General features: G+C 53.0%; 1 protein-coding gene across 1 annotated transcript; it reads left to right on the forward strand.

The window, feature by feature from the left end:
* Positions 1-1798: 1798 nt before the first annotated feature.
* On the forward strand, positions 1799-8845 carry LOC119101190 (eukaryotic translation initiation factor 4E). Its single transcript, XM_037224511.1, has 5 exons — positions 1799-1909; positions 4872-5044; positions 6088-6271; positions 7929-8068; positions 8667-8845. Exons 1-5 carry the CDS (start codon positions 1880-1882, stop codon positions 8779-8781), a joined length of 642 nt encoding a protein of 213 aa, XP_037080406.1. The 5' UTR covers positions 1799-1879; the 3' UTR covers positions 8782-8845.
* The last annotated feature ends 441 nt before the right edge of the window (positions 8846-9286 follow it).

The following is a 9286-nucleotide window of genomic DNA, read 5'->3' on the forward strand; positions in this document are numbered from 1 at the left end:
CCGAGTAGATTATTGCTGGTCCAGACAGGAGTGTATGGCCCTAAATTCAAATACTAAGGCCTAATACATAGGGCCCCCGAACAATCCAGTGGGGCCGAAGCGGTGAAGAGATGGGGTCCCGACAAATGCGAAGGGCCCTCCATTGAGATGGGAAATACCCACGACACACTGGAGGGCCCCGGATATTCAAGTGGGCCCGAGCAGGTTAACAGGTGGGGCCCCGGCAAGAGCGTAGGGCCTTCCGTTCAAACATGAAATACTCACGACACGATGGAGAGGTCCCCGAATAATCAAGTGCCCCAGAGCAGGTTGACAGATATGGCCCCCGAAAAGAACGGAGGGCCCTCCATTCAAAAAGCACGCATCCAAAACCAGATGTAGAGGTCCCCCACAATTGAATGGGCCCAAAGATCATGAAGATCATGATGATGATCATATTGCAGGTGTGTCGGTAGGTTAACCGAGACCTACGTAAAAGGCCCCTGAGCAACTGAGAATATCCCGGCAGGTTAAGATATAAGACCCCGGCAATAGCTCACAGAGCCTTTCAGGCGAATGGAAAGAATCCGTGGAACAGCCCGTGATTGACAAGAGTGCCAAGAGTGCCAAGATTGACAAGAGCGGTACGCTAACAGGAAGGGCCCAGCAACAGCGCACGGCAACAGCAAATGCAAAGAAATAAAGAGCAACGTGGAATGCTCCTTTACGATCGAATTAATCCTGCAAGTGGACGCATAGATCCCCCGGAAGTATCATGGGGCCCCTAGACAGTGAAATGAGGCCTAAAATTTCCATTTCACAACTTTTCCAATCATCGAATGTTTTTTTGTGCCTTCTCACAGGCCCTCCACTTTCGCTGACAAATGTTCTTGGTCATCTGGAAGTCCAGAGACACCCAGTTTTGTTGTGTTTTGCGTTAAAAAACTGTGTCTGCCCAGCCGGCTATGGGGCCTTTCGGAGCCAATACGCCCCTTCAAGGCCCAAGGTGGTGCCATGGCCACGTGGCCCCCTCTGCAACCGCCCCTGTATATGAGTGATTTTGTGTGAACCATCTTAAATCTAAACGATAATGCTAAATTAAAAGCCCGGAAACCAGAACGATACATAAAAAGCTCGTCAGTGCTGAGCCATCAGGCATTTGCAATCGAACATGCATATATATATATATATATATATATATATATATATATATATATAATAACAACTGGGCCATATCCGACGACTCTGTGCCCTGCCCCTGTCAAGGCTCTGACTGCGCCCCTGTTTGGATATGATGCATGTAACAATTTGATAAGGGGCACATGCCTTCAGTGTCCTCCTCTTGAAAGCAGCACTACCCAGGTAGGAGGCCCCGCGTGAGGATGCTCCATTTTGTACAAGAGACCCTCTGGAAAGTCCTGTCGCCATAACTAAAAATCTGTGGCGCGGCCCCCGGCCACATAAAGGGATATCTAAGTCTTCAGATGAGACGGATTGTATTGTCCATTTTACTGATTTTTTAATGGCGTCCGCAAATTATCCAAATGTCTTGCAAAGAGGGCTTAAGCGTGTAGAACAGTAAATGTTCCATTATTTGTCTGCGTGGTTTTCATAGAAGCTACCAGCGGCTATTTTGCTAGCGGCTGCTTGTCGGGACTTACATACGTGTTAATTTTGTTTGATACTCGTTATATTTACAAAAAGTTTATGCGTTTTTAAATTAATATCTAAATTCACACGTAATTCACAATTTTTGAGAGATATGATTTAATTCTGCAACATTTGTTTTTCGAAGTGAAACTTGAGCATAATATATTCCATATATGGCAGTGCTGTACAGTTACTACGGTAACGGGGTGCCCGTTGTGGCGTGTGCTGTTGCAGCGTCTGGGGTGTCGTGATGGCTGCATTGGATGTGCAGAAAATGGAGGTAATGGTTGCTGATTTATTTTGTGTTAGACTTAATCTAGAACCGGTGGTGTGTTCTCAGACTTAACACGGTTGTCCAGTTTTGTGTGGAAGTGGTCCATCTGGAAAAAATCACCGGTGATTTGGGAACATGGTATCGGTGTAGTGCGTTTTGATGGCATTTTAGTCTTGCTGTGTTCCATTGCTGTCATACAGCATTCATTTATCGCTGCTTTAATCCACTACCCCAGATTTTGTGTGCAATTTGTTGTTTTACGTGTGCGCCACAAATGTCTGTCCTGTATGTAAAGTGATGTGAGAGAAAGTTTGGCACATTTGTGATCTGTCAGCTTCTGAACTGTTACTAAATGTGCCTGTACACACAGAATTGGGACCTGGAACTGGGTGTTATTCTGTTCTGCACATTCATTTTAGGGTACAAGTGAGTGACTTTTAGGTGTGTTAGTGACATCAGGGATGTTAATGTTAAAAATTGGCCCAAAGCTGTGATACTGCCTGGCCTTTCCAACTTGCCATTGATTTTGGATAGTTAACCTGTTAAAGTATAATCTATGGAAACTTGAGTGAGCTAAAAGTTATGATCATGTTTGCCATTCCTTGCCACAGCATTTAAATTTCATTGAACTCCTCACACAGGTGTTTGTAAGTAGGCAGATGTATTGAGCCCAGACAGGGCAAGATTGCCACAGTGAACAGAAAAGTGATCTGGTTAAGAGTCTTAAACACCTCAACATGAAAATTGTGGTGGCATCTGGTTGCCTATTTTATGGGTTTTCACCTCTGCATTTTTTGTGTGATGTAGATTGCCTTGCTTTCTTGATCATCATGTGCTCCACTTCTGTACTAGCCATATGGAATGGTAGAATCTCTGTGACAAATTGTGATGGCATCTGGTTGCCAATTTTATGGGTTTTTACCTCTACATTTTTTTGTGATATAGAGTGCCTTGCTTTCATGATCATCATGTGCCACACTTTGGTACTTGCCATATGGTATGGTAGAGTGCTTGAAAACAATATAAGCTCTCCCATTTGAGGAGGAGATGAAGTTTTAGATATAACCACTCCAAATGTTATGTTTTGCCCAAGCCAGTTTTGTTTTAAAATATGATATTTGTGGACTGAATAATTTGTATTCATTAATTGCAAGTAATTATTATGAACCCATGTGGGCCTGTGTGGCTAGTGTATTAAATAAAGGGGTGTTGGCCTCAGCTATGCTTATATTGACCATTCACATCATTGCTTCCCAGCTTCATTAGCTCTGCGGATATGTTTCCAGCATACTATGTTTTGTGCCAGATAGCTGTATATTTCAGTTAATTTAGCTTGTAACTGTCTTTCATTTTCATCCTGTGGTTACCAAGTATCAGTCAAAAAATCTAGTCGGACTGTCTTGCCAAGTGGTCTTTTCTATTTTCATTCCAGTATTGCAATGCCTGCCTCTTGCTTTCACTTCCTCCCCATCTAGAAGCTTGTTCATTGCATGGATATAGGCAGATCACTCACCAGAATATGTGATCTGTGGGTGCACTGGAGAACCAGAGTTTTATGGCATTGTGTCAAAAGTATCAAGTAGCTTGAAACATTTACAATGTGACAAGGGCTTGAATCACATGCCCTTTGCCCACACTGGGATCGGTTGCCATGTGGAAATGTTTGGGTGGGAATTATGTTTGCCATCATACTTTTGATAAAGGTGCATGCGATATCATGTTTTTGCAGCATGCAGCACTGGTAATAATAAAAATATGTCAGAATTGTATCATTATAATTTCACCCTCAAAAGGAAGTAATATTACATTATGCTGGAGGTTACCATAACAAACATAGCATTCAACCTGGGCAGACATGGTGAAAAGTGTATTAATTGTAACTGCTAGGTAGTGGAAATGTTGATAGTAAGGCCAGGAACAAGTTGTTGACTGTTTTTTACCCCAAAAGATAAGTCCTGGGTGGGAAGATGTTGGGGTTGGGGTGCAGTGGGAATGTTCAGTAAGGAACAACATTTGGATTACAGCCAGGATTACAATTAAATTGCCAGCATTGGGTTAGGGTCCGGCATAAAGCCAATATGTTGGCATCATTTGGTATCCAGAAATGTTTCATAAACTTAGTAATACTGCTACAACTAGGTGACTGCTGTATGTGAAAGCAAAGTTAAGAGTGAATTGAAATGGATGATGCTCCATTTAGGAAGTGCATCTTGGTGAGTATTCCTCAGGAATGAAGAAGCTAACATAAAAGATAGTGTGCTGTGCATGCCACTGGGGCCACACACTGATGCAACACCACCATGTAGCATTTGTGGCCAGGCAATGACATATGCCATCTTGTTGTGTTGCCTCTGGCCGTCACATGGCCACATTAAACACCGCCTCACACCACCCCACACCTTGCTGCCAGATACCTCATGTCACCTGACACCTCACATCAGACACTTCACACCACCTGGTGCTGCCAGACACCTCACACCACCTAACATCTGACACTATCTGACACCAGATGCCATCAACAGGTAATGTGGTGCCACCAGAACCTGCTGGTGCCCAACTCCAACTGATGTATGATGCCACCTGATACATGATACCTGGTGCCACCTGACACCAGACACATGATGCCACCTGACACTTGACACTCCCCAGTACCTAGCATATCCAGTCATGTGACACTTAACATCACCTGACACCACCAGACATCTGACACCACCTGACATCTGACACTAATCCAACACCTGACACCAACCTATGCAGACACCACCCTTCACCTGGCACCTGATACCAGACACCACCTGTCACCTGATACCAGACACCACCTGTCGCCTGATACCACCAACACCTGACACCACCGACACCTGACACCACCGACACCTGACACCACCGACACCTGACACCACCGGACTCCTGACGCCACCAGACATCGTCCACCACCAGACACCTAATGTCACCTCGCGTCGCCGCTCAGATGCCGGAGGAGATGACTGAGGAGAAGCTGGCCTCGCTGCCGCCCGAGCTGCTCATCAAGCACCCGCTGCAGAACTCGTGGACGCTCTGGTACTACGAGAACGACAAGTCGCGCTCCTGGGAGCAGAACCAAGTGGAGATCATCACCGTCACCAGCGTCGAGGACTTCTGGTCGTAAGTGGCGACGGCGCCGCCGAGAGGCGCGGTGGCCGACCGACAGACGCCTCCGACCTCCACGTGGGGCAGAGGGTGAGGGGTGAGGGGCTGTGTGGATGTGAGCACGGGCGTGCCGAATATCGAGGGATTGTGGAGTTTGACCCGGGTCTCTTCGGAGGGGCCTCCATGGTGTCGTCTGCCCCAGCCCAAAACGCGTGTCGACACAAACCAGCGCGCCGGAAGGTCTGTATGGTAATACCATGTGTGGATCCCACCTGCCCCTGTTCCCTGCCATCTCCAGATATCTCCAGACAAACCTTCCCCACAGATCTTCAGAAGCTATCATGAGTGAAAAGGACAACATGGCACGGTTGCTTCGGGACACCCCTCTTCCATGTGATGTTGGAAACCCAAGGCCACTGGTCCGGGTTAGGGCGGGCGCGGTGCTAAATGCTCCGTAGTTTGCAGGCTGTGTTCCCCCACTGCTTCTGATGTGTCTATGCCATCTTGCCAGTCTCTTTGCCACGAATAAATTTGCGAACATTTGGTACAATTTGGTAAGCAAAGTTAGCCCTCCAACAGGGCACATGCAAGGAGACCAGCTTGAAATGAGTCAGTCCTGTTGTTTGAGTTACCGCCCGTCTCCCCGTCTCCCCCTACCGCCTCCTTTCAGAGGCTGTACTTCCCTCTGTTTGAAGTGAAAAAGCTTTTCCCTGTCCCTGAAGCGGCGCCGCCGCCGTCCGCTAATTGTCCCCCGCTGACCGCCCGCCGCCGCTGACCGTCAGCTGACCGCCCGCCGCCGCTGACCGTCAGCTGACCGCCCGCCGCCGCTGACCGTCAGCTGACCGCCCGCCGCCGCTGACCGTCAGCTGACCGCCCCTACCACTGACCGTCAGCTGACCGCCCGCCGCCGCTGACCGTCAGCTGACCGCCCGCCGCCGCTGACCGTCAGCTGACCGCCCCTACCACTGACCGTCAGCTGACCGTTCCCGCCGCTGACCGTCCGCTGACCGTCAGCTGACCGTTCCCTGCCGCTGACCGTGTGCTGTCCGCCGTTGCAGCACGTATAATTACATCGAGACGGCGTCCAACCTGAAGCACGGCACCGACTACTCGCTGTTCAAGCAGGGCATCAAGCCGATGTGGGAGGACCAGCGGAACAGGAGCGGCGGCCGCTGGCTCATCTCGCTCGACCGCGGCGACAAGCAGCGCCGGGAGAGGCTCGACGTCTACTGGCTCGATGTGGTGAGAGCGTGGCGCATGTTGCGGTAGACGGCGGTTGTCACGGTAGAACGTGGGTAGTTGGCCGGTGGACGCTAGAAGAGACTCGATGTTTATTGGCTGAGCCTGGCCAGTGACCGGTAAGATGGGGGGGGGGGGGGGGGGGGTGCGGCGGACGCCGGGAGAGGCCCGGTGTTTATTGGCTGAACCTAGCCAGTGACCGATAAGATTGGGGGCGGGGGGGGGGGGGGGGAGGGCGAGGGTTACGGTGGACGCCGGGAGAGGTCCGGTATTTGTTGGCTGAAGTTGGCCAGTGCCCGGTGCGTGTTTCTTAGAGGGGGGGGGGGGATTACGGTGGACACCGGAAGAGGCCCGGTGCTTGTTGGCACAACTTGGCCAGCGGTGTGGAAGCTGGTTTGTTTTTCTGACCGGCGCCGGTTTGGATGCGGAAGGAGTGAGAGGCCCGCAAGAGCGGGCGAGGCTCGCTGGGGCTGGCTTACCTTCCGAGCATTGGCCTGGCGCCAGCTGTTGGATACATCCTCTGCATGCGGGCGTTTCTTGGTGCCGGTGTGTCTCCGACGCCAGCTCAGGTGGCGGTCTGATGCGGCCCGCGTGGTGCTGGCTGGCGTTTACCTCTACCGTGGCCCGGGAAGGCTATGACGATGGAGGAACGAACGAAGCTATTGACATGTAGACAGCCAGGGTGGCTTTGTGGGGGCTGCCTCGGGCTTTTCTGTGGTCAGGCTGCTGCAGTAGGTGTGTGTCTGTTGGTCAGCGTTGTCAGTGTTAGTGTCACTAATCGTGTCATTACCATGTACCGTTAGTAATGGCATGAGTACGTGATTGACAACCGAGATGTCAAGCACGGCATGCTCTACACCGGATAGTTCAAACGGTAGCGTAAAGGGTAACGGACGTGAGATATCAGCTTGGTTTGAGTTCACCTCCGCAGAGAAGTCAACTCCTGACTTGCGGTACAGTAGCTGGTGGGTACCGATGTCGTCACCCGGGTGAGGGCATTCCGAGAGGGAAGGCCGACAGCTTATCCCTTTAAACTTGGCACGGTGTGGCGGCCGCTCGCGGGCAGGCAAGGGTTACATGGTGGAAACTGCGGGTTCGGCCGTCGACCGCTAACACCGATATAGCCTGCATGGTGAAGAGTCACTCATGCGCGACGATAAGAGTTGTGGCGTTGAACTGATATTGTTCCGCGTGACTACCGCATTGGCCTCCTCCTCCCGCACACCGGCTACGGCTGTGCTGTCGCCATAGTCTCTGTTGTTACCGGGGACCATGTGCTAGATGTGATTGCGCTTTTTCACGCTGCGCTAGTACACTGCAGCGATATCCTGACAAAATTGACGTGGTATGAGCACAAAGGCCTTCAGTCTCCTGTTGTCCGTTGTAATGTCATGCGCTGAGAATGATCTGCCTGCATTATACCATGTGGCTCTGGCTCAGTGACGTTTTCAAACAATGACTGGTATGCAACGTGAAAAAGTCCCCAGTTAATTACCATGAGCTCATGAGCAAGAGCCCGCCACTGCTTCGCTCGGATGTTCTGTGCATCCAGTGAGCTTCCCCCTCCCCCGTGGTAGCCCGTGCTGCACGTGCGTAAGTGGGCTGTGTGCCGATCGGCCAGTTGTGCGGGCCGGTCATGTATCGGTCCGTTGCTCCCCAGATGCTGCTGATGATCGGCGAGGGCTTCGGCGACGCCGGCGAGACGGTGTGCGGCGCCGTCGTCAGCATCCGCAACAAGGGCGACAAGATCGCCATCTGGACCGGCGACGCCAAGAAGGCGGAGGAGGTCATTCGGATCGGGTCAGTCGAGCGGCGGCCCGGACCCCCCCCCCCCCCCCTCGGGGAGGGAGAGGGGGCAGTGGTGCGCGCCCTGGGAGAGTGAGCTGTCTGGAGTACGTGTTTATGAGTAGTTCAATGTAGCGCTCTGGCGTTGACGGCGAATGCGAGACCATGGGGGCTCCGAAGTCAGAACGCCGTCTGGGTTGCAAGGGTATTCCGTTTGGCTGGTGGGATCTAGGTGTGCGGCGGCCACGTGGTCACCAGCGACCGAATGGCCACCGTTGTGGCTGGAGTGGCGAAATACTGGTGGGAATTGAGGCTTGTTTAGTGTGTGGCTTGTGGGACGTAGCTGAGCCAGCGGCCCTGCAACTGGCAATGGCCCGGGTATGCTGGTGAACAGCTGGATGTCTGATCAATGGACATTTCGCGCATGTCAAGACGGAATTGTCTGCGAAAAGCAAAGCTCCTTTGTCGGCGTGTGCTGCTATGCCAGTGCGGAAAACATCCTCTTTCAGCCCCTGACAGGCCTGTAGAGGTCCTCTGCCGTTTGCCCTGTTTCCTGCGTACTCGCGTATGCACTCTCCACACTCGCTCATCTGGCGCTCCCGCCTCCCCGCAGCCAACGGCTGAAGGAGGTGCTCAACATCAACCCTAAGATCACCATCGGCTACCAGGCGCACTCAGACACGATGGTCAAGTCGGGCTCGATCGCCAAGAACCGCTACACGGTGTAGCCGGGCGGCCGCGGCCCGCCCCGCGCTCGCCGGCCGCCGGCCGCCCGCCGTCGCCGCCGCCTGACAGTGACGGACATTAATCGGGGTGGGAGCGCCGCGCCGCCGTCGGCGAAGCGAGCGAGTGAGCGCGCGCGCCGCGAGAGGGGCGGCGACGGGCGCCGGCGGCCGGCCGCCGCACCGCCGCCTGTGATATGTGCCGCCGCCAGGGCGCGCCGCCCGCCCCAGCGACCGGCCGTCGGGTCGGGATCGGGCGCGGGGTTCGGGGGCCGTGTGCGCGTGCGTGCCCTGGCGGCGCGCGCGCGCGCGCGAGCGGACAGCTTGTTCGGCGTTTGTGTGTGTGGTGTGGTGTCGCCGCGCGCGCGCGCTGTCACTCTTCGTCTCTCTGTCTCCGTGAAGCCGCTTGGCGCACCGCCGGGCTGTTCGCGTGTACATACATACTGCTGGTCCGGGCCGTTCTGGCCACTCACCTCTCACATGTATCCCTGACCGGCGCGCCGGCGGCGGC

The sequence above is a fragment of the Pollicipes pollicipes genome, unplaced genomic scaffold (genome assembly GCF_011947565.3).
Source record: "Pollicipes pollicipes isolate AB1234 unplaced genomic scaffold, Ppol_2.1 Scaffold_1600;HRSCAF=1878_pilon_pilon_pilon, whole genome shotgun sequence".
In the NCBI taxonomy this organism is placed as follows: domain Eukaryota; kingdom Metazoa; phylum Arthropoda; class Thecostraca; order Pollicipedomorpha; family Pollicipedidae; genus Pollicipes; species Pollicipes pollicipes.